The sequence below is a fragment of the Poecilia mexicana genome, unplaced genomic scaffold, assembly GCF_051168715.1.
Source record: "Poecilia mexicana isolate PSO_F unplaced genomic scaffold, ASM5116871v1 scaffold_1, whole genome shotgun sequence".
In the NCBI taxonomy this organism is placed as follows: Eukaryota; Metazoa; Chordata; class Actinopteri; order Cyprinodontiformes; family Poeciliidae; genus Poecilia; species Poecilia mexicana.
In genome coordinates, this window is record NW_028263370.1 from 12,620,536 (window position 1) to 12,642,025 (window position 21,490).

Sequence of the window (21,490 nt, forward strand, 5' to 3'; positions counted from 1 at the left end):
GAGGGGATGGACCACAATAGGCTTATCATAACAATACAATATTATTTTAAGTTGGAAAACTTTACATTTAATTTGTCTTGCAAACTTAAGCGTTCTAAAGTTTTAAGATGGGATTTCTTAAATTATATGCTCGAGGTCTGTAGAAACAGTTCACATTTAAATTCCAACCAAATTTGCTGAGTCAATAATAATTCTAATTATTGATTTACTGTGGGATTTCGGGCTCCTCCAATAAGTCTCCATGCATGCTTTCTGAGTGAGTTTGTCCTGCAGGTTCTGCCCATGAAGGAATATCCAATAAGGAGGCAACTGAGAGGTCTTCTTCAGACACAGCTGGTGGTGGTCTGCGGTCTGACTCTACCCTCCTCACAATTCTTGGGCTGTCTGTATCCTCTTGCACTGAAGATAGAGCTACTGAGACTGGAAAAAATAGACCCTGGATTAGAGTACATGTTAACACACATAACAGAGCTAGGTGATTGAAATGACTTAAAGGTTCTGTTACCTTCACTGTGGTCAAGAGTCTTTTCTATCTCTGCATATGTCCTTGATGTTTGCTCTTGAACTGACTTGTTCATCTGGGTTTCAATAAGATGGACTATGTCCATCCGATTGATCTTCGTTAGTCTTTTTATCAGGCTATCCTCTGCAGAAAAACATATATTTTGTTTAAACATTAAGAATTGTGGATAATGAATTAAGAAATCATTTTTGATAATCTCCTAGCAGGAATACAACAGAAACAAAAGTCCTGTATGCATTCACTAGGTGCCAGGAAATAATAACAATAGACCAACTCCAATAAGCCTTCGCAGTGCTTTTGTTGCAGATTAACAATGTTTAGCAATTGTATTTACAGTATTCTCACTGACAAAGAAACATCACGTGTTCTTTCACATTCAGTTAACAACTATGTGATGGCAAGCGTGACTTAAAAAATAACTTTAAAAAATACCTTTTTGAGCAGTAAAGCAACAAATCTGGTTTCTGATGTCTTAAATGTGCAGTGCCTAAAGTTTGTAAAAATAACTGCCAAAAAAAAAAAAAAACTCAACTAGAAATGTTCAAATTAAAACATTTAATACAGTTTTTAAAGGTACCTGTAGCATGTTTGCCTTCACGTTCAACCCATCGTTGCAACAAGGCATGGCTCTGCTCTTGTAGGGAATTAGGATTCTCTGTTCTGACTTGCTGAACGTCATCCTCATTGAATTCCAGTTCCCTTGCCAGCTCTGATGTTATTAAAAACAAAGGAACAGACAAAAAGGTTGAAGAAACATACTTGTAGTAAATACAATGCATTTTGGTTTGGTAATATGGACATAGATATGAGATTGTTTTAAAAATAGACATTGACATGCACTGTATGAAAACAAACATTTTCACTCACTGACTGCCATTAAATCAGATTAAACATTTCCTGTTCTCTAGCTATAGTTACTAATTGCCAGAATAATTTGAAAAAAAAAAAAATTATGACAATTCTGTGTTCTCATATTCTCTTTACTTGCATACTACAGATGAAACGGCACCTTCAGCCATTTACAAATTATATGTACAGATGAATTAGATTTCTGGAGGCCTTCTCTGATAATCTGAAAGATTTCTTTTAATATTCCTTTATATCCTAGAAGGAAGCAGTGTGTTCGAGATGTTGCCTTATGTATGCATCCTTAGATATCCCTCCAATCAATTCAAATGCTGTAAAATAGCAGAAGGATTAGAAGCTTACGAAGCCACTTTTATCTGGGCTTTTCCAATTTGTTTAAAGGCATAATATTTTAGTGTATGTAAACTTCTTCTCCAAAATCATTTTGGTCTTTCATGACTGGTATTTAGAGAATAGAAATAATTTAGCTAAACCTAATTAACTTAAAACACGAAACACTTAGTTTGACCTAATATTAATGAAAAAAAGTCTACAGTGTAAGTAAGGATATTTTTTCAATTTTTGGCTCACTGGTCACTTCATTAGGTATATTTCCAATTGCATGTTGACACTAATAATGAATCAACAGATTACATGGAAGCAACCTAATGGATTTAAGTCTCTACACAGGTTGAAGGTTGTTTGGGAAAGGTTAAACTGAGCATCAGAATGGGCATGAAAGGGGATTTTCCATTCCTTATAACCAGCATGTACTCATCTACAACATGGCTACTCCCAGTAGGATAATACACAATTTAACAAAGTTATAATCTTCTCAAGCCTGTTTCTTAAACATGGGAGTGAGTTTACAGTAATCCAATAGACCCACAATTATAGCTGCCAATCCAACAGAGTATTCTTTGTGATGTGGTGGAACAAGAACATCACAGTAATTGTATAGTTAATAAATCTGCAGTAACAACATGATGCTATGGTGGAATATGAACCAAAAACTCTGGTGTTTTGTGAATGCCTATGCTATGAAGAATTGAAAAAGCTCAGATGCCAAACGGTATGGGGCCTCAATTTGGTGTCAGTAAGGTTTAGTTAATACAGCAGACGGTTAATGCGCCCTGCTCCATTTATGTTACTGAATCCATAAACGTGTTTTTAAAAAGAATCTATTGTGTTTGCTATCAATGCATTGACAACATTTCTTTGTAGCAGTAAATAGCTGTAGAAAATGAATGGCTTACCAGTCCAGCTGAAGCCAAGAAGATCCGCAATGATCGCTAATGTTTCTTCTTTCCTGTCAGTGTCATCCTGCCAGTCAGCTAAAAGATTCAATCACAGCCAAAACATAAATGGGGATGTCCAGCTAATGAAGACAGCAACTGTTTTTAAAGAGTAAATGCAGCATAAACACATTACATAAAATATCATTCTGGATAAATACAAAATGTGATTTCCTGAGGAATCTATGCTATAGGCTGTAACGTCAATGAGGACATGTGATGTCTATATGAATGATAACACAAAACTTGGTTTGCTTAAGCACAGTTACTACCTAATCACATAAACAAAACATGCTTTTTGGCCGTTAGTGTAAGCAGTGTTGTTAATGTGTCAGTCAATATATGCAAATGGTTCACTGAGTTGATTAACATTAGTAAAAGTGGGTTATTAGTACATAATCCCAATATTGCAATAGACTTGTATCAAAATTTTCTAGTTTCAGTCTAAGAATTGCTTTGTCCTCAGACACAGCAATAACTTACCAAATGTAATACACTATTACCCACGTGCACATGGACACAAACAAAATATGGCAACAATATAAAATGTGAAGAAACAAATCCCAATGTTGAAACATAACAGTAAATGGGTAATGGAGAGAATCTTGTCTTAAAAAAAAAAAAAAAAAAAAAAAAAAAAAAACGGATCTCGCTGCGGAAGAGAGAAGATAGACCAAAAGCCTAATTCATCTCAAACCATACCTGATGTAAATTCTGGAGTCTGATCATCACCGATTCTCTGCATCTGAGTTTCCACTGTGTCATCCCAGGCAGGCCTGGACTCAAACACATCCTCTGTTCCGCAGGATGGATGTACAACTGGCAACTGACTGCCATCAGAATCTGAACTTTGGGAGGCTGGGATGTCATATGTAAATATAACAGAATCTGAACTCATGTGACTAGTGCTGCTCATTTCATCAGTCTCTAAAGAAGACCTCACAGATGTTTCATTTATTGGAGGAGAACTTGAAGAAATCCAATCAGATAAAGCTTTCTCCTGGATAACGGTAGTAGGTTTGGAAGGAGGAATACTTAATATATTAACGGGCTGACTACTCTCAGAATAACTCCTACCTTCTTTACTAAAGGCCTTAGTTGTGTTATCCTCAGATCTAGTTCTACGACTAAAAGTTAGGATTTCTCCTGCTTCTCGAACTTGAAAAAGCTCTGAAAGTTGTGGTTCTCTCACTGATATTTCCTCTCTATCTCTGGGGGTTTCTTTGAAATCCAGGGGTGGGGGTGAGCGTTGATATCTCATTTCTATGACTGAGCATTGGTCTTCATCTTCATCAAGCTCATCATCATCAGATGATGAGGAATCTAAAGAATTCTTTTCAGATTCAGCAGATGTATCTAGCTGAAGGTCAGCTATTGTGCTGTCCAGATAGTCCAGCCCAAGGTTTTTGAGACTTTCAGCATCTGTTGAAATATCTGTAAAAGTCTTAGAAGCATTTGGAGAGGCAAGTTTGGTGTCCATAAGGCTGCACAGATCAACATTTTGAAGCGATTTCTCAAGCTTTGACTTTTCAAGAGAGGGTTTTGTGGTACTTTTGGAATCAGGACTGGAAGTCACATCACAGACATCTGGAGTTAGCTGTGATCTTGGGGTCCCTTGAAGAGTTATGTCTGAAACAGTTGTTTCCAAAACAGCCTCCTCAACTGGATGTTCCCCGACACGAAAGAATGAATATGATTCCTCTTCCTCATCAAAGGTTCTTCTTGTCATATCAATAGCTCCACCCCGAGTCATTTCAAATAGCTTTCCTTCCTGAAATTGAAATGGGCTGGGGCTTTTCTCCCCACCTGGTGTCTGCACAATTATTTTTTCAGGTTGTTTTGTGTCCTCCAAAGCATCAAGAGGCACTTGTTGCTCACCCTCAGTATGTTCCCTTAAGGTCACATTATCATAACTGCAACATAATGTGACATCTTCTACTTCAATAGTTTCGTAGTCCTGGGGTTCATTGTTAAACTCCCAATCGTCTGTTAATACTGTCTCATTTGCAAAGCCACTGGGTAAGGTATCTTCATTTCTCACAGTGCAGGTAAAAGGTGCTTTTGCTACTTGAGAACTCACACCTTCTGTCATGACTTTGGGTATTTCTGCTACTTGGGGCACAGAGACACTTCTCTCAGGTTCCTCTTTCTGACTTGTAATTACACACAGTGTATCTTCAACTGGCTGATTAGAGATTTCTGCTCCTTGTTTTTCAGAGCTTTGGTGTAGCACATCTGTTAAGGAAGCCTTTGTAGCTGGGTCAAAACTTAGATCCACTGCACTTTCATCAGATAGAGACGGAGCATCTACCAATTTGTCTTTCTTCATTTTGGATTCATGTTCCATTTCATCAAATGTTTTGATCTTTACAGCTATTTTAAACATTTCCTCTTCTGGAGTGTGTTGTTTATTGGTGGTGTCATTCTCACTGTCATTACTACCAAGAGAGTCATGCCTAATGAGTGCGTGAACACCCTCGTTTGACCACATACTGAACCCAGTTACTTCATGTGTAGACTTAGGAGACTGATCATTCATCACATTACTATCCACTTGTGGGATTGCAGTTATGTTTTCTTGTGTAGTGTTGCCAGATTCAGCTGTATGAATGGCTTTATCAGAAGCAAAACATGCTTTGAGCTGGGAAGCATAATCTTCATACACAGCTGTCTGCACTGGCATTTGAAAGTGTTGTTCCTTTGGTTGAGTAGGACTTCCTTCAAGAGAGTCTTGACATGGAGATTCTTTAGTGGGGCTTGGCTCAATGGAATCAGGAGACTTTGATGATCTGTCTTCCATAAGAGGACTGGCCTCTAATGAATCCTGATGGCATGGTTCCTGATCTGAGTCATCAAACCCCTGAGTCTGAAGGCTGCCTAAATCAGATGGTCGTTTTAGTGTGCTATGAGTACTTGAAACCTGAAAAGACCCCTGTATGTTGAGATGTGATGAAGCAGCTAAACTTAAATTATCTTCTAAATTATGCCCTGGCAGTTTTATTTCTTTGCAGCTATCACTGACCAGATCTTCCTCAGAATGACTTTGTTTGTCATTTTCATCCAGGTCATTAGTGAGAAGGGGCGAGATGCTAGACATATCTTTCTCAGTCACATGCTTTTGTGGGCTTCCTTTTCTCTCAAAGTAAACCTGTTCAAATTCACTCTCTAAATCTGATGATTGTTGTTTTTGTTTGACTCCAAATGCAGCCAGCTGGATGTTCCCCCCTCCCCCAATCTGTTCTTCTAAATTATCCCTTGCCAATTTAAGTTCTTTGCAGCTCTCATTTATCAGGTCCTCATCAGAAATACTTTTTGTTATCACTGGACTTTTTGAGACACACTCATCTATGTCAGTTATCAGATGTGACAACATTGTTGACATGTCTTTTTCAGTCACTGGCTGTTTTGGAGTTCCTTTTCTCACAACATCAAACTGGTCAAAATGAGTTTCCAAACCTGAGGCTTGTGTGTGTTCCTTAACACCAACTACATGAGTCTGCAAGATTTTGTCAACCACAACCTTGTCTTCTGAATCATCTCTCGCAAGTTTTACTTCCTTACAGCTTTCGCTTACCAGATCTTCCTCAAGATGACTTTGACTTGTCACTGGTTTATGTTTGAAATATTCATCCAGGTCACAACTGAGATGTGACAACATTCCTGACCTATCTTTCTCAATTACTGTCTTTTGTGGGCTTCCTTTTCTCTCCATATAAACTTGTTCAAATTGGGTCTCTGAAACAGATGTTTTTGTTTGTTCTTTGACTACGGCTGGGTCAACCTTAACATTTTCCTCTTCCCCAGGTTTGTCTTCTAAATCATCTTTTACCAGTTTTGTTTCTTCACAGCTCTCATTTACCAGATCTTCCTCAGGTAGACTTTGTCTTGTCACTGGTATTTGTCTGACATATTCATCTATGTCACTACTAAGATGGGACAACATGCCTGACATGTCTTTCATGATTATTGGTTTTTGTGGGCTTCCTTTTCTCTCCATATAAACTTGTTCAAATTGGGCCTCTGAAACAGAAGATTGTGTTAGTTCTTGCACTACAACTGGGCCAACCTTAACATTTTCCTCTTCCCCAGGCTTGGCTTCTGAATCACCTTTTGCCAGTTTTGTTTCTTTGCATGTCTCATTTACCAGATCTTCCTCTGGATGACTTGGTCCTGTCACTGGTATTTGTTTGAAATATTCATCCAGGTCACAACTGAGATGTGACAACATTCCTGACATATCTTTCTCAATAACTGGCTTTTGTGGGCTTCCTTTTCTCTCCATATAAACTTGTTCAAATTGGGCCTCTGAAACAGATTTTGTTTTTTCATTGAATACAGCGGGGTCAGTCTGAGCATTTTCCATTTTCTCAATCTTGTCCTCTGAATCATGTCTTGCAAGTTTTATTTCTGTGCAAATCTCACTGACCAGATCTTCCTCAGGTAGACTTTGTCTTGTCACTGGTATTTGTCTGACATATTCATCTATGTCACTGCTAAGATGGGACAACATGCCTGACATGTCTTTCATGATAATTGGTTTTTGTGGACTTTCTCTTTTCTTGACATAAACTTGTTCAAATTGGGCTTCTAAAACAGATGATTGTGTTTGTTCTTTGACTACGGCTGGGTCAACTCTAACATTTTCCTCTTCCCCAGGTTTGTCTTCTGAATCACCTTTTGCCAGTTTTGTTTCTTTGCATGTCTCATTTACCAGATCTTCCACAATATCTATTTGTCTCGTCACTGGTGTTTCTTTGATGTTTTCATCCAGGTCACTACTCAGATGTGACAACATTCCTGACATATCTTTCTCAATTAATGGCTTTTGTGGGCTTCCTTTTCTCTCCATATAAACTTGTTCAAATTGGGCCTCTGAAACAGATTTTGTTTTTTCATTGACTACAGCTGGGTCAGTCTGAGCATTTTCCATTTTCTCAATCTTGTCCTCTGAATCATCTCTTGCAAGTTTTATTTCTGTGCAACTCTCACTGACCAGATCTTCCTCAGGTAGACTTTGTCTTGTCACTGGTATTTGTCTGACATATTCATCTATGTCACTGCTAAGATGGGACAACATGCCTGACATGTCTTTCATGATAATTGGTTTTTGTGGACTTTCTCTTTTCTTGACATAAACTTGTTCAAATTGGGCTTCTAAAACAGATGATTGTGTTTGTTCTTTGATTACAGCTGGGTCAACTTCAACATTTTCCTCTTCCCCAGGTTTGTCTTCTGAATCACCTTTTGCCAGTTTTGTTTCTTTGCATGTCTCATTTACCAGATCTTCCACAAGATCTATTTGTCTCGTCACTGGTGTTTCTTTGATGTGTTCATCCAGGTCACTATTCAGATGTGACAACATTCCTGACATATCTTTCTCAATTACTGGCTTTTGTGGGCTTCCTTTTCTCTCCATATAAACTTGTTCAAATTGGGTCTCTGAAACAGATGTTTTTGTTTGTTCTTTGACTACAGCTGGGTCAATCTGAACATTTTCCTCTTCCCCAGGCTCATCTTCTGAGTTACGTTTTACCAGTTTTGTTTCTTCACATCTCTCATTTACCAGATCTTCCTCAAGATGACTTTGTCCTGTCACTGGTATTTGTTTGAAATGTTCATCCAGGTTACAACTGAGATGTGACAACATTCCTGACATATCTTTCTCAATTACTGGCTTTTGTGGGCTTCCTTTTCTCTCTATATAAACTTGTTCAAATTGGGTCTCTGAAACAGATGTTTTTGTTTGTTCTTTGACTACGGCTGGGTCATCCTGAACACTTTCCTCTTCCCCAGGCTTGTCTTCTAAATCATCTTTTGCCAGTTTTGTTTCTTCACAGCTCTCATTTACCAGATCTTCCTCTGGATGACTTTGTCCTGTCACTGGTATTTGTTTGAAATGTTCATCCAGGTTACAACTGAGATGGGACAACATGCCTGACATGTCTTTCATAATTACTGGCTTTTGTGGGCTTCCTTTTCTCTCCATATGAACTTGTTCAAATCGGGCCTCCAAAACAGATCTTTTTGTTTGTTCATTGAGTACAGCTGGGTCAATCTGAGCAATTTCCATTTTCTCAGTCTTGTCCTCTGAATCATCTCTTGCAAGTTTTATTTCTGTGCAACTCTCATTGACCAGATCTTCTTCAGGCAGATTTTGTTGAGACGCTGGTATTTGTTTTACATATTCATCCAGGTCACCGGTGAGATGTGTCAACATGCCTGACATATCTTTCATGATTATTAGTTTTTGAGGATCACCTTCTCTCTCTGTGAAGACTTGTTCAAATTTTGCCTCCGAAACAGATTGCTTTGATTTTTCATTGACTACAGCTGGGTCAGTCTGAGCATTTTCCATTTTCTCAATCTTGTCCTCTGAATCATCTCTTGCAAGTTTTATTTCTGTGCAACTCTCATTTCCCAGATCTTGCTCAGGTAGACTTTGTCTTGTCACTGGTATCAGTCTGATGTATTCATCTATGTCACTGCTAAGATGGGACAACATGCCTGACATGTCTTTCATGATTATTGGTTTTTGTGGGCTTCCTTTTCTCTCCATATAAACTTGTTCAAATTGGGCTTCTGAAACAGATGATTGTGTTAGTTCTTGCACTACAACTGGGCCAACCTTAACATTTTCCTCTTCCGCAGGTTTGTCTTCTGAATCACCTTTTGCCAGTTTTGTTTCTTTGCATGTCTCATTTACCAGATCTTCCTCTGGGTGACTTTGTCCTGTCACTGGTATTTGTTTGAAATGTTCATCCAGGTCACTATTGAGATGTGACAACATGCCTGACATATCTTTCTCAATTACTGGCTTTTGTGGGCTTCCTTTTCTCTCCATATAAACTTGTTCAAATTGGGCCTCTAAAACAGATTGTTTTGTTTTTTCATTGAATACAGCTGGGTCAGTCTGAGCATTTTCCATTTTCTCAATCTTGTCCTCTGAATCTTCTCTTGCAAGTTTTATTTCTGTGCAACTCTCACTGACCAGATCTTCCTCAGGTAGACTTTGTCTTGTCACTGGTATTTGTCTGACGTATTCATCTATGTCACTGCTAAGATGGGACAACATGCCTGACATGTCTTTCATGATTATTGGTTTTTGTGGACTTTCTCTTTTCTTGACATAAACTTGTTCAAATTGGGCTTCTGAAACAGATGATTGTGTTTGTTCTTTGACTACGGCTGGGTCAACTCTAACATTTTCCTCTTCCCCAGGTTTGTCTTCTGAATCACCTTTTGCCAGTTTTGTTTCTTTGCATGTCTCATTTACCAGATCTTCCACAAGATCTATTTGTCTCGTCACTGGTGTTTCTTTGATGTGTTCATCCAGGTCATTACTCAGATGTGACAACATGCCTGACATATCTTTCTCAATTACTGGCTTTTCTGGCCTTCCTTTTCTCTTATCACAAACTTGTTCAATCTGAGTCTCAAACACCATTTGTTCTTTGACTTGAACTACATGAGTCTCCAAGTTTTCTTCTCTGTCACTTGAAAAGTCTCTTACCAGCTTTTTTTCTTTGCATTGCTCATTAATTAGATCTTCCTCAGAATGACTTCGTCTCATCATTGGCTTTTCTTTGAGATATTCTGCTAGGTCACTGCTGAGATGTGACAACATGCCTGTCGTATCTTTCTCAGATACAGAATGTTCTGGATATATCTTTCTTTCAGTATGAGTTTGTTGGCATGGAGTCTCCAAAACTGAAATCATTCTTTGTTCTTTGGGTGAAATTACAGCAGTCTCTGAGTTTTTCTTTTCCTCCATTTGTTCTTCTGAATGATCTCTAGACAGTTTTACTTCTCTGAAGTTCTCATGGAGAACATCTTCCAGATGGCTTTTTCTTCCCACTGGCTCTTCTTTAATGTATTCATGAACATCAGAGCTGACATGTGAAAACATATCTGGCACATTCTTTTTGGTTTCAGATTGTTTTAACCTTGCTCCTTCTCTTTTGTATTCTTGTATCAACCTCGAATGGCCAATTTCCTCTGTTGTGTTTTCAGATTCACTACTTTCACTATCTATATCTTCTTTTATTTGACATGTTTTCTTGTCCTTGTATGGGGAGAATTTACCATCATTGACTGAAAAGTCTGTTGAGAAATCTTTCAATGTTTCAGATGTTTGGTCTTTTTCCAGTTCACTCTTTCTTTTTTCACCTGCCCCCATAATTATATTTTCCTTTGTCAAAACCTGTGTTCTTTCACCCATCAATGTTTTGTTGTTTTTGTTAGATGTTGATGCTAAAGTGTCTTCATCTGTTTCTTCAAGTACATCTGTTTCTTGACACTCCTGATCAATTTTATGTTTTTCAAAAGACTTAATCTGTGGGCACTGATCCAAATCCTTTCCCATTAACAACAGCGTCCCTTGCATGTCCTTTTCTGCTGCAGATGCCTGGTAAGATGTTTTCTTCTTTGTCTGGATTTCTTCAAGCTCTGGCTCCCTGATGATGGCTTCTTTTTCTTCTATGTCAGTTTGTCTATAAAGTATTTTGCTTTCATTATCAGCCAATACATCTGCTTCATCTGCCTCAAAAGTATTCTTTTCTTCTTTGGTTTCACTTATTGAAAGACTAAAAGTCTTTTCATTTCTTCCTTGGTGGGTGTCAGAAGTTTGTATTTCTCCTGACCTAGTAAAGGAGGAATCAACTCTCTTGTCTGAAGATTCAGTCAAGTTTTCATCCGTGGGTGTCCCAGGAAGGTTGGAGCTGATGTCTCCGACATCGCAAGGACTGTCAAAGTCACCAGGTGATTCGTTCCCTTCAAGGGCCAACGGTGGATAATTGACATCTGAAACTGTTTGAGTCTGCCTAAACAGTTGATATTCAGGATTTTCTTCCAGTTCAGCCTTTATGTCAGCACTGAAGTCCTCAGAAGGTCTGCGATCAGGGCTGATTTGCGTTTCCTCAGATAAACTCCTAAAAGTGCTTAAGAAGGATCCATCTAACTGCATTTTCCCTGGGCTTTCCTCTGACAAATCTGACGCTTCATTGAAATCCATCCTCGCCATTTTTTCATCAGTATTTCTAAAATAGGTCACATCAGAACTTTGTTGAGATTCATTTTTACATTCGTTCTCTTTGTTTTCTGTTTGGTGAACTGGAGTAAGGGATGGAATATCCTTTTGTGTTTGAGGAGCTGCAACATCACTGGTTTTAATATTTTGAATGTGTCCATGTTCAGCTGAAGGGTCCTGGAATGTTTTCATTAGTTCTTTCACAGACACAGTGGGCTTACCTTGCTCCTCACCTGGGCAACAGATATTTACTGTCTTGCTTTTAACAGAATCAGGATGTGGAACTGTTTTTCCAAAAAGAGAACCATCTGAAACTGCTGCTTCCTCAGATTTACGTCGCACAAAATCTGCTGTTTCATCTTCTGTGCTGCCGTATATGATGGGGTCATCTTGTGGACTAAGAATCGTGAGGCTCTGAGCATGGTCCTGGGATTCAGATCCAGACACAAAATGTGTGCTAGAAGACGTTATGTCTTTGTGTTGTGAAAGTCCTGTGGTATTTTGTGGGAAATCCTGTTCTGCTTGAAACATTTTCATCCTCTCCTTCACAGGCAGTGTCTCTTTGTCTTGCAGCTCTTTGTCTCTGCACTCTGCCAGTGGACTCTCATTTCCAAAGTCATATTGAACTGTATCAGCAAACTTTACTGTTTTACCATTGGAAAGTCTTTCTGATATCAACAGGGTCTTCTCAGGCGTGTTTCTGATTGAGGTAACTTGTTCATCTTTCATGTCCATCTTATCCACTTTATTCACATCCTCCTGTTGACTGAAAATGACAGGAATCTCATAGGTTGGACTCTGCTCTGTACCAAGTGTCTCTTCGGTATGTTTAAGATTGTATTTCAATGCTTCACTGTGAGAAGAAAGTGGTGCCTTATGCTCAAAAAGCCCAGATATACATTTTGATGGGTCCTGTCCAGTCTGAAAGGCTTTCATTAGCTCCTTCACTGACATAGTCTCCTCTAATCTTTCTGTCTGAGATCTAGGAGATTTAGGGGATTTGGGAACTTGTGGAAGTTCTGGCATGACATCGTCTCGTTTCATTGGAATGATGAAAGGTTTCTCTGCACATGCTACACCTTGACTAGTTTTTTGCATGTCCTCCTGTTCAACTTTGGTTTGTAAAGCCTTAACCTTGTCTTTTATGGACCCTATAGGTGTCTCAATAATTAAAGGAGAAACAGGGGGCTGAATAACTGAGCTAGCTGAAACACTTTCTTCAAGAATAACATCGCCATCCAAAGATTCCTCAGAGCTCACCCTTTCCAGCTCCCCCTCAGAGCTGCTACACCTAGACAGCTCTCGTTCTCTAAGCTTTTTCCTTATAGGTTTTTTGATATTTGGGGGACGCTGTTTGCTATGTAGTGCTGTTTGCAATATAGTATCTTGACCAGATGTGTCTTGGACAAGGTCTTCTTGTGAACTACATCTCACAGCAGGTTCAAAGTTTTCTCCCATGTCTGTGCTGACTTTCGAGACCATGGCTATCCTTTCTTTCACTGACATACTGGAATTAATAAGGTTCTCTTTTTGAATCTCTCCACTCTTTTCAGATCTATCTTTAAAGTGTTCCACTGCAGCAAATGACTCTTTTTCAACCAGCACTACAGCTCTAGCTCTCTCCTCATAGACATCTATTGGAAATACTGCAGGTAATCTGACATCTGATATGTCTGATAGAAGGTCTGGACTTGCAAGAGTTGCAGGATCAAGTGGTTGATTAGTTCTCAGTGAGAATGTCTCAGACTCAGATTCATCATCTTCAAAGACAAAAAGTTTCATAACCAAAAAGGGAAGATAACATATGGGACAAATCAAGTGGGAAAGAGAGACATTAGAAAATCGTCATCAAGACAATGCCATTAAATATCCATCTTCAGTTCACAGTGAAAGAAGAAGTCTGACAGGGCAGAAGGTAAGAAAATCTTGGCAAAAAGGCCCAACAGGGTAGTAGTCCAGAAAGGTTTGAAATAAAAAAGAGGAGCAACAGCATAAGCAAAAGCCAACAGGAGAAAAACAATAAGGCAGGTAAAATGTAGACAGGAACAATGAAAATCTGTTGTGTTTTCTACACATTTTGGAATCTAACATGAACAAAACAAAAAAGCAAAGAATGTAACAAAGAAACCCTACATGTGAAATGAACAGACACGACAGAAAAACAAACATCATCAAGCCTACTTTTGAAATAGTCATGTATTACTATAATATTACATCTTAGGTATGAATTGAAGATAATTACAGTGCAACTGAAAAAGGAGGTTCTGTATAAACCAAGAAATTCTATGTCACTGGTAATTTGCTGTTTTAAAGCATCGATCTCAGCTCAAGACAAAAGTAATATCATAGATTGATACCTGTTGTGAAATCATAGTTATATTTTTATTTAGAAGAAGTGCAGATCTATATTAGACAATAGTTCATTTGAAAAAGGTTACGGTTTTGTGACTTTATGGCCCATACAAAGAAATGATTGCAATGTAAAATAAAACAAATGAAAGTGGGGAAATGTTCTCTTGCAGCCAGCATTCAGTGCAAGGAAGATTAGATAAAATGTGTGATGTTAGCTAGAATACAGTTTTTGTACATAGTCGGAATTAGAGAACAAACAAGATGGTATTGTTTATTAAATGCAACCCAAAATTAGAGAAAATTGAAACATAAAAATGTTTTTTCTTTAACAACTAAATAGTGATTTCTTCATTTAAATTTACTTTAATTTTATTGGACACATCATCTATCCAACATAGCTACAAATTAAAATTATTTGTCAGTTCTTTTTTATGTTTTTTGCCAAACTATACAACCTAGCAGCTGTTTACAGTAAAAAGGTCAAATAATCAATTAAACAGCTCCGCATAGCTAATAAAGAAAGTTTAATTATTGGCAACTTCGAATGACTGTCTTAGTTCCAAAATTATTCAATTCCTTAAAGCATCTTTAGTAGAGTACCATTTGGTCATCATGATCTGCTGCAAACATGATGCACAGCCCACTCCTTATGGACAAAGGACTCCACTTTACTAATATCCTTAGATTTGAATATTCCCACTGCGTTTTGCAAGTCCAGCCTGAAAATTTCAATGTAATTCAGTTACTGAAGGCCATTCAAGTATCTTTCAGGATGTCTTGTGACATTGTGACAGGTTAATTAAGTGTGCAGTAAAATCATTTAAAGTGAGTGTAACATAAATTTTTTATATATTATTATATTGGCTTAATCTTATTTTCAGAATTTATTTGAAAGCTTTTTTTTTATTTTTGGGTTGTATTTCTGGGTAGGGCAAATAACTATTTTTGACATGCTGCTAATAAAACAGATAAACGCATGCAAACAAACAAAAAGAGGTCAAAATGAATACTTTTTATATCTTGTTAGCACAAAATAATTGTGCTCTTAAATTGACTAAGTTCTTAAATTGAATTAATCAAAATCATTTTAAGCCAAAATGAAAAAGTATTGTTTTGACCTTAATCAATGATTGGCTGTTAGAAAAATCTAACCAGTGAAAAATGAAAAATGCTAAGAGATGGAGAGGGTTAGTAAAGTCTGCAGTGAGGGAACACAGCCATAGCATAGCTGCCATCAAAAAACATGTTACTACACACTGTGTTAGTGGAGCCAGACAAGAAGCACGGTTCTCCCACTATTCTATCACATTTAGCTACCAACAGTTAATGAAATGTCAGTTAATGGACTGTTCTTAGATTTAGTATTTAATAGATTTCTTTACAACAAATAACTGAACACAATTTTGTCTCAGTTAAAAGCATGTATCTAATATTTCTGTTTTTGTCTAAAAATTTAATGTACACGTTTTTCAAATTTGGAATAAATATCACTGAATAAAAACTTACATTTCTTCTCACTCTTCTCACTCTGAAAAGAAATAATTTAACAGTCATTGTTATGGCCTTGTGATTTAATATGTTTTAATTTGAAACAGTACACAGAACATTTAATTTACCTCATCTTCCCCATCTTGATCTGAGTCAGACTCCTAAGGAGAATAAAAAAACAACATTCAAGTCTCTATGCTACTAGAAAGAATGCATACTTCCTAGTTATGCATCCATAGAATATAAACCAATTATAATTGTTTCACTTTAGATATTTACACTCACTTTTGAGTATGTTGGAAGAGTGATGTTAAGGTTGCAGATGGCATTGTGATGAAGGGTTCGGTATGTACGTGGCTCTTTAGTGAAGGACAGTCGTCCACAGGGCTCCTGGGCAGTGTCACGAATCTGATCATTGGAGACATTATTGAATTTAGAGCTCATTCATAACGACCCAAAAAGGCATTTCAGAAATGTTTGCTGGTTGTATGACCATACTTTAATAAAGAGTGCCAGTCTGTTCTCTTTAAAAGCAAAGAAACTGAACACATGGTGCTGTCCACTCTTGGTAAGGGGTACAAGGTTTCCGAAGCAGTCTGCATATATGGGTTTTCCCTCCAGCACCTGTATGTAGATAATATGTGAAAATGATATAAAATATGATCACCTTTTAGTACAACATTAGGAAAAAAAATCTTGGTTGTATTTAGTTGTCCATAAAAATTGGCTTCTATAATTTCTTATCCTATAAAACCTTTTCTCAAACATTTCCCTCATTTTATGTATTCATTAACCGCACCTCAACATCTCGGCTGCGAGCTACTTCGGTGAAGTTCTCTTGCTGTTCCAAGGTTTTGTCCATCTTGTCATCTGTCATGCAGAAGCACCGCAGCCGTGCCTCAATGGGGTCCAGCGTTTTGGCAAAGATGACAAACTTAGCCATGTAGGGTACGCAGATGATTTCTCTATACAGCTGTGTCCCAAAATTAACAGACTCCTGGGTCTGTCTGCAGTCTATAAGCCAGAACCTGTAAATTTCAGTCAGTAAAAAGCATTTAGTAGCCAGAAGACTAAATAAGGAAGCATACTGCGCTTACAAAACAACTTCAGTCCACACCAACATCCTTCAAAAGAGACACCAATTTACCTTGCTGAAACATTGGTGGTGAAGGAAACACACTGGTTAACAAAGGTGAGTGGTGTGGAGCCAGTGATGTCTTCCCACTGAGCAGGTGTGGTTCCACCTAAAACACAGAACAAGTTACATGAGGTGTTACATCATATTTAATTATAATAATAATAGAATGGTTATATATATATATATATATATATATATATATATATATATATATATATATATATATATATATAGCAGTTCATAAACCAATAAAAAAAACAATATAAGCATCTGTTCTAACAATAAATAGAACAGATGTTTTTTTTTTAACAGGTATTAAGTTGTTATAATTTCAAGAACTTTACTATAATAGTTCAGATTATTTGCCATGTTACCTGTTATACTGCAGAGTAAACGTAGCGTGGGGGTCTCCCCACTGAACATGGCATTTGGCCCATCGGTGTTGGAGCTCTTGGGGATTGGAATCGTCATGGTGATCGGTTTGTGAAATTTCCTCCGTCTGGGTTCTAATGTAACAATTGGGCTAAAAGTGGCTTTGTTGCCAAGACTCTTTTTCACCAGCTCCACGTCAATAGGCTGAGCCTAAAAAAAGAGGCAAAATGTGTTAATAGTGTTCTGTAAACATGAAATGGCTTACTACTGCTCCACAGTGTAAACTGTAGAAACTGATGGTAATAAAGCATATGGAGGCAGTATGCAAATGTGTGCATATAAGCAGATAAACATTGTGATCACCATAGGCAAGCATAATCGTAAGGAAATGTAGCATTTTATAGGATCTGAACAGTTCATTTGTCTTCAATCTTTAACGAAATTTGATAGGTATTTTTGCCTGGATATTTCGAATTTAAACTAAGCTAAAAAATACTGACCTATATTTCCTAATGAATAACACAAAGTAACCATAAATCATATAGTGACCAGACAATTGCTCCTTAAATAAATGCACCTGTAGCCCGACTCTGATCTTCTTAGTGAGGGCACCTTCAGGGAAGACAGCCTGAACCTGTGGCACAAGGGTACTACTGAGCACGCCACCCTCAGGACCAATCAGATGGCTGTCCTGCTTTATCCTCGATACCACCGCGAAGTACTGAGGGAAGTCTCTGGTGATGATTCGGCAAATTCTCTTCTTTTCAAGCTCTTCGGGGGAATCAAGCTCTATGAAAGGTGGAGACAAATGGTGCCCCTTATTATGTACTCACTTTACCCATTCATAAATGGATATGTGGATTATTGTCATTGTTTCTTACTTTCATCCATGCCATTAAGGATCTGGTTCAGCTCTTCCTCAGTGAAGTCACAGTGGTGTTCTTTCCAGTTGTCTCCGGTTTCACTCCGCAAGATCACAAGTTCCCTCTCAGTGCCCCGAAGAGCGGCAAAATGGGGAATCTCTACAATCACAGGCCTGGTGTGGAAATAAGAGGTGAAACAAAAGGGAAAAAATTTTATTAGAAAATATAGAGGTCTGACAGGGCTTTTTGGATGTGGATACAATTAATGTTAAATAAGCCGTCTTACGAACAATCACATAAAATAAAAAAGGAATTGATGATGTAGGTTTGAGGAATTTTGATTTCATGCTAAAACGATTGTAAGAAATAATTAGAAATAAAGATTACGGACAGCATCAACTCCATATGAGATAAGCAAATGCAACTAAGAAAGACATGGAAATAACTGAGCAACCCAGGATCCTCTCGCAACAAGACATTGTTTTGAGTAAAAAAAAACACACAAAAAAATCAATGAAAATCAAGAAACAGTAAGAACTTAAACACTTTGTAAATAAAAAAGGATGATCTTAAAGTAATCATAGCTGGGAAGAATGAGTGCTCATGTGACCAGGATTCCAAGGTGGCAGGATGCCCCCCGTCCCGTGATCCTACCCGAGGAACTTTGTTCCTGGAGGACCCAGCTGCAGGATGCGACTGACCAGGCTCTCGCCCTCATTCAGAGGGGGAGGAGCAGTGGGAAGATGGAGCTTACTGATTCCATACGCAGCACAGAGGAAGGAGTGAAGAAGAAAAGTTTGAACACACCACACCACTGAGAATTCACACTCATCCAACCAAATACACAAATTCTAACAAACACACGTACATATATACATGTAGTGGATTAATTTGCAATGATCTGCATAAGTTATGAGTCTAATTCAGGCTCATGATATTTAAAAATCATTTCTGAAGGATGAATTAAAGAATTTCCATCAAATAAGCCAAAGGTTTCTTGATGTTTATCAAAACTTAGATTCATATACCCAGGAAAATAATTATAAATAATCTGTATTTACTTTTTCTCCCAATTACAATAAAGCTGGGGTCTCCAACTTCAGCCTTCGAGAGCTGCTGTCCTACACCTTCAGGTGTATTCCTGCTCCAACACACCTGAATCAAATGACTGACTTACCTCTTCAGAATGTCATCAAGTTTGGAAAAGGTTTTTTAGTGAAACATCCATTTGAGTCAGAAATTCACCTAAAAATTGCAGAGCAGTAGTTCTCAAGGATTGGAGTTGACAACCCCGGCGCTGAAATCTATGTTGTGATGATTAATCAGAATGAAAAAACCCACAAACATAATAAGACAAAAAAACATGAAATGCTAATTCTAAACATCACAATAAGTTAGAAATTATGTTTTATATTAATGAGAAATAAGCATTCAAAATATAATTTTTTAAAGTTTATTTGATAGGGACATACACACGACGACAGACAAACTGAACAGAACATGTTTGCGCCAGTGCAATAGCAAGAGCTAATTAGCAGCATGGGCTTTTAAACAGCACACCCTAAAACTAGTACAAACTGAAGTAATAATCATTTAAAATAGCACAACATAACACAACATATACACAAACAGTGTATCTTAGCTTCCTAAGTAGTCCACTTTTGTTAAAGGTTTATTAGGTCTCTGGTGTTAAAGAAACGGTTTCTCAGGATAATTTTGAGTTATAATTTGAATCTGCTGTTACTGGCTATGGAATCTACGAAAGTTCCTCGTTATGGATCTGGAATCATTTGAAGTGCTTCATGGAATTTAATGGATTTGGAGGAAAACACACAAACCTTTGTAGAAATGTTATGCAGTAATATACAGAAGAACACAAAACATTTTTCACGACTCAGATCTGTTATCAGACTCAGGCTAGGCAAAAACATCTATCTGGTTCTGTTCCTTTGTCTTCTTCTGAGTCAAAACTCAGATGTTCTGGGAGTCAGAGCAGCCAAAATAATCCAGCTGAATAAAATTACAAACCTACTTTTCACCTTTTTTGAGCATAACTTCATTGCCAAAATAAACAAAAAAAAAAAAAAGTTAGCATTTTAAAGTCACGTCAGGAGGTTAATTAGTTTAATGTAAGAGGTCTGTCAACCATATTTTGGAGGCATCAACAAAAGGAGCAACATTTTTGTGAAAGGTCAAATCTGAGTGTTTGTGGTCATTACATACTTCGACATTCACCTACCCCAGGAACTGAGCTCCAGTCGGTCCGACCTCTATGATGCGACCAGCAAGCCCCTCGCCCTCCACCATGGGGGGCATGGAAGCCAAGCGATGCCTCTTTACCAGTCTGCATGTTACGCGGGTGGGTGCCGAACACTTCCTTGGTGGCACAATGATCCGTAGGCCATTATGACGACAACCACGCATAGCTCCGCCTCTGGCATCTACCATGAAGCTAACCAGGAAGCTAGAGGTAGAGCAAACTGAGTTTAAATATATTTCCATCAGTTGTTTAGTGTGTTGGTAAATCTCCATGCAAACAAATTGAATGGAGGAGAAATAGAGACATTTATAGCAAATGGAAAAACAAAGATTTTCAGCTCAAATTCACATATCTACATATACTGTATTAAAGTCACATGACTTTATTTGTACCACCATCTTAAATTATATGAGATTGCATGTTTCCTGTTTTAGGTAAAAATCAGAAGTTACAAACATTTTCTTTTGTATTTGACATAATTCAATTCTGTTTCACACCTTTCTGAGACGTTTTTGAAATCATTAAACAAGGTTCATTCAGTAGTTTGGGGGAATTTTAGACTATTCATGCCGACAAAACGGCTTTGCCACGTTTGTAGGCTGCCTTGTTTACACACACCTTTAAATTTGTCTGAATACATACAGATTTACTGATTTAGGAATGAGATCAGGCCTTTGTGGTGGCCCTTCTATAACATTGGTTTTATTATCACTTACATCTAACTTCCATTGAGCGATACAGAACGGACAGGTGCATCACACAACACAGTCAGTCCATTGATTGGGAGACAGAAAAACATCCTTGCTTGTGACAAACATGAGACATGCTAGTATGTGAAAGCTGTTCGATCTTGCTTTTGGAGAAATAGCTTTTACTTCAAGTGGGTCTTCAGCCTCTGTGGGTAGAAGACTTGTTTCACCGTGGGTATTAAAATTGTTTTGCCAGTTAAATCCAGCATCTTAAAATACCTTTCTTAAACAGCTTCATAATGTCACATGAGGAAGGACAGGTGTCTTAAAATACATCTACAGGTGGTCTTTGGATTAAGTAATATTTTGTGAGTTACCCTATCAAAAATTTACAAACCCATGACAACATCTTCTGTGCTATTCCAAATTTGAAGGTATACCTAAGTGTATAACACACTTCTGCCCTTAAAGAAAAAGATACAAAAATCAGTGAAGGAAGACAGACATGCATGCTTTTTATGCAGTCTATGTAAAATGTTAAAGTTGTATATTTGTAACTTCAAAACCTGGAAAAGTCTTGCATCACATTTTTAAACTGAATGTTTTTATACTTGAAAATGACTGATTACTGCTCGTTTA

General features: G+C 37.7%; 2 protein-coding genes across 5 annotated transcripts in view; both read right to left on the reverse strand.

Moving 5' to 3' along the window:
• LOC106928655 (uncharacterized) overlaps positions 1-21,490 on the reverse strand; it is a 68,701-nt gene that overhangs the window by 29,397 nt on the left and 17,814 nt on the right. For 3 of the 4 annotated variants that reach the window (XR_015762624.1, XR_015762623.1, XR_015762625.1), the window contains exons 27-40: positions 20,142-20,366; positions 17,921-18,075; positions 17,617-17,828; positions 17,042-17,249; positions 16,677-16,773; positions 16,329-16,557; positions 16,028-16,153; positions 15,815-15,937; positions 15,658-15,690; positions 15,548-15,569; positions 2,626-2,703; positions 1,101-1,232; positions 506-646; positions 210-420 (exon numbers count right to left, since the gene is read on the reverse strand). Coding sequence is in view for 1 of the 4 variants with exons in the window: in XM_088004757.1 (XP_087860883.1) it covers positions 1,051-1,232; positions 2,626-2,703; positions 15,548-15,569; positions 15,658-15,690; positions 15,815-15,937; positions 16,028-16,153; positions 16,329-16,557; positions 16,677-16,773; positions 17,042-17,249; positions 17,617-17,828; positions 17,921-18,075; positions 20,142-20,366 (1,690 nt within the window). In the remaining 3 variants the exon portion in view is untranslated. The other variant, XM_088004757.1, reaches the window with a different exon arrangement.
• On the reverse strand, positions 3,275-13,523 carry LOC148161101 (uncharacterized). The gene has a single exon (XM_088004764.1). It carries the CDS (start codon positions 13,469-13,471, stop codon positions 3,356-3,358), a length of 10,116 nt encoding a protein of 3,371 aa, XP_087860890.1. The 5' UTR covers positions 13,472-13,523; the 3' UTR covers positions 3,275-3,355.